The sequence below is a fragment of the Lolium rigidum genome, chromosome 2 (assembly GCF_022539505.1).
Source record: "Lolium rigidum isolate FL_2022 chromosome 2, APGP_CSIRO_Lrig_0.1, whole genome shotgun sequence".
Classification (NCBI taxonomy): Eukaryota; Viridiplantae; Streptophyta; class Magnoliopsida; order Poales; family Poaceae; genus Lolium; species Lolium rigidum.
Genome location: NC_061509.1, coordinates 154,458,759 through 154,462,514, shown reverse-complemented (window position 1 = coordinate 154,462,514; position 3,756 = coordinate 154,458,759). Strand labels below are relative to the sequence as shown.

The window sequence follows — 3,756 nt, the reverse complement described above, 5'->3', positions numbered from 1 at the left end:
TGATGATCATTGTGCATTCAGGTTTTCGTGACCGCTGCTTTGGCCTCAGGTGGAGTAGCCTTTGAAGCCGGCTGATGAGCCTGAAGAATCATCACTGGAATTAATGGTGGTTTGGTCGGAAGCCCGTACGTGTTCGTTTCGGCGCAGCAGCTGGTGCACGTTGTGCAATCATTAGCACGCTTACGAGCAAGCACCGTACGTTGTGTCTCCCTTCGTGTTTTCTCTGTGATCAGGTCTGCGTAATGTACGCACAACGGTCTGTTTAATTACATCATGCATACGGCCAACCAGATCAATTCACCTGCGCAGTGGTCACTGGCTTTAGTGCTCTCCTGCTAGCAGCAGCTGCTGCTAAATTTGTTAACCGTGCACCTAGGTAGTCACATGCGCACATAGAAAGGAGTAACTTTACTGCCTACCAGAACTGCATGCACGTACACTGAAATAGATAGGACCATGTTTCCCGTTTCTCGCATTCATGAAAAAGAAAACCGCTAGTTTGGTTACCTGAGCCGCATGATCGTCCGAGTGGTGCTAGTGCTTCTGAACGGTCGCATGCGTACATCCTACAGTACACCGCTTCATTCTCCATCCATCAAAAATAAGGAACTAGGCGATGGATCTAGGGAAATGTCTTTCTTCCGTGCACCGGTTCACCATGTTTTATTGCATGTCAAACTCTTTAGGCAATATTGCATACCAATTCAATTCAGAATCTCGAAATACAATGAAACTGAGCGAAACCGTGCAGCATGAATCCTAAACCTCGCAACTAGGTAAATCGTTGGATAAACATGCATGGAACCTCCCGTGCAGGGAAGATTTACCGAGTTTCGATGGATCTATGCACTTTGCTGCTTGCTTGCTTGATCTCTTCTGTGACCTAGAAGGAGCTGAAGCAGGTGGTGGTGTGGTCGCCGGAGGAGGAGGTGTCGTCGCATGGGGAGTGCGTGTGGCGCCCCTCGTACGTGGTAATCACCATGCGGCAGTCGGTCGAAAGCCTCTCCACACGCTTCTTCACGCGGCAGTTGCTGTGGGTGCACCTGAAGTAGCTCCTGCATGCCAATTTCCATAATGTTCAGAGGATCTCTTTTCTTTTGTTAATTAGCTCATGTCAATTTCGAGAATATTTATGATGTCTGCTGAACTTTTTTTCGAATATGATGTCTGCTGAACTTGATAACGAACTTTTTCTGTTCAAAAAATGGTTCCTCTTTAGTAGTAGATTAGAACAGTTCATACATTATTGCATTGTTTCGCATTCACTTTCAAAGATGATCAGAATATTGCATATATTTTCTCTAGCGGAGATCGAAGACAAATGATTAGCCAGTACACAGTTTGCTGAAAACCAAGCTTCCCAGTCCCAGACCTATATATGGCGCACTGAGCTACTAGCTGGCTGTGTGTCTGAACTCTGAATCTGAAACCCTGAAGGAACACAATGATCTTAAAGTGTCCGTTCCATTTGTCCCCGCGCATATATGTAGGAGGCCGAGCACGCATGCACAGGCGTCTAGCTACTACTGATGTTTTTCCCCATTTGTCATAGATCATGAATCCCGATTAATTGTTCTTTTCATATTCCGCAGCCGCCATCAAAGGATAACGGCTATGCAGGACGGACTGATGAAGTACTACTTGATGCTATCACCATATAGCAATAACCAATGGAGCACACTACTATATAACTACCTTAATTTACACACAGATACAAAGATGAAAATATCTCATGATGACATGTATATGGCTACATGCATATAGCTAGCACAGGAAAGTTAACTGGAGAACTTCAGACATGCATGGGTGTCTACATAACTACATCTGATACCATTGTTTAGTGATCTGTGCAGCTTTATCGCATGCAGCTAACTACTCTCTAATCCCTTTTAAATAACTCAAATTTAGTATAAAAATATACTAAATTTGAGTCAATTAAAAGAGATCGGAGGGAGTAGCTCGCAAGTTTGTGCGTTTGTGCAAGATGATATCTTTTCCTCAATCTCCTCTGCCATAATGCCATTGCTTTTCCACACCACCACCTTACTTCTCTTAGAAACTTTACTATGTGAAAGCAAGTAGCACCGTATTCACTCCAAAACCGGGTATTTGACATGTATGATCATATGCAAGTTCAAAACAACTGAACTGCATGAACTGACTAGCTAGTTACGATTGTGTACCCAACAAATGCATTTTCTTGAGAACCAACCTGGGTTGGATGGTTAGGAGGTACTAGCACTCCCAACTCAGCACAGTTCAAACCACAGGTTTAACACTTTAATGTCTCATAAAAACGAAATATTGTTGCAGTAGGAGGCGCGTTTTCTAATTAGTTTCTTGGATTCAGTCTCTCGGAGGTGCTAAAAAAGGTAAGGTATACATGCATATGTGTGACTGACTATATATGTATTTATGAGTGTCTACGTTTGTACGTACTGTGTTTCGCAAGATGCATTTGCTTGCTCACACGCAAAATTAAGAGAACTCGACCATTAGAAGTTCACATCTTCTTCCATCAAGGATCTCCCAGCCAGCTAGTCACAAGACAAAAGATCGTATGGCTTACTTCTCTACCACATACTGTGCGGTAGCCATATCACTTTAATTAAGTTTTACGAGCTTCTTCCCGATACAGTGACAGAAAAAGGGGCTGGGGACTTCGTGGATACAGTTAACACGAAAGTATGGGATTCTTAATTGCTTGTAGAAGTATACCTGGGATGTAGACTGTTCTTGACAACCTTCTGCCCGTATTTCCTCCACTTGTATCCATCATCCAGAACATCAACGTCGCTTCTGGTCTGGAAGCAGAACCTCGGCTCCCTCATCTTCCTCCTCAGCTTCATCTTCCCCTTCTCCCCTGCCATGGAACCCCTCCACCTGTAACCTCACACACACACCAATGACATGAAACCCTAAAAAAGACTAAATCTCTTACTTTTGGAGAAAAATGACTATCTCATGAACATAACAACTAACAAGACTAGTAACAAAAACATCCATGGCATCCTCTCACTGCACATACCATGTACCGGAATGACCATTACAGCTAGCACCCTCAAAGCCAGCTCTCATCGTCACCGAGGTGCTCACCTGATTAGGAAGAGAAATAAAAGTCATGTATGGGTAAATATTTCCTCTTTTTCATCTGCACTTATATGATCATGAAACTAGCGAAAGTATATATAGTTATATACCTCCTCAGCCCCAAAACTGGGCACGAAACCGGCGGTGGGCTTCTCGCAAACGATGGTCTGTGCGGGGTGGTTGGCAGAGCTGGAGTGGCGGTAAAGCGCGGGCAACGGGTATAGCCCACAATGTTCAGAGGAGATCATCAAGGCTTCCTCGTTCTGGTCGAATTGCATCTGGAGAAGCTTGGGATGGCAAGGTAGTTCAAGTGGAGAAAGAGGAATAGGGGTGGTGTAGTAGTGATCTGGCACATGTAGGTTAGGAAGAGAGTAAGGCATCCCCAATTGGATTCCTTGATCCATGCATATATGCATGTAGATCGTGGCGTACGTGCACTACGCTATCTAGTGATCTCGAGGTGGATCTTGGCGCAAGAATTCAGTGAGAAAGACTTCTCACTTTCTTTCCTCTATAGATAGACTTGTCCCTCTGTCTCTCTCTTCTTTTTTGGTGTCAAATTGTGATAGGGCTGATGCCTCTAGGTTTTAAGTGGTGGGCTATGCCTCTCTGGACTATGGGTCTAGGGTGCTCCCCTTTGAAAGGGCTTTTCTGCTCAAATTGTGT

The 3,756-nt window shown here is 44.3% G+C and overlaps 1 protein-coding gene across 1 annotated transcript; it reads right to left on the bottom strand.

Moving 5' to 3' along the window:
• Positions 1-836: 836 nt before the first annotated feature.
• LOC124687506 (probable WRKY transcription factor 12) lies at positions 837-3,435 on the bottom strand. The gene is made up of 4 exons (XM_047221281.1): positions 3,201-3,435; positions 3,029-3,096; positions 2,719-2,883; positions 837-1,055 (listed from the first exon to the last, which is right to left on the bottom strand). Exons 1-4 carry the CDS (start codon positions 3,366-3,368, stop codon positions 884-886), a joined length of 573 nt encoding a protein of 190 aa, XP_047077237.1. The 5' UTR covers positions 3,369-3,435; the 3' UTR covers positions 837-883.
• Positions 3,436-3,756: the final 321 nt, after the last annotated feature.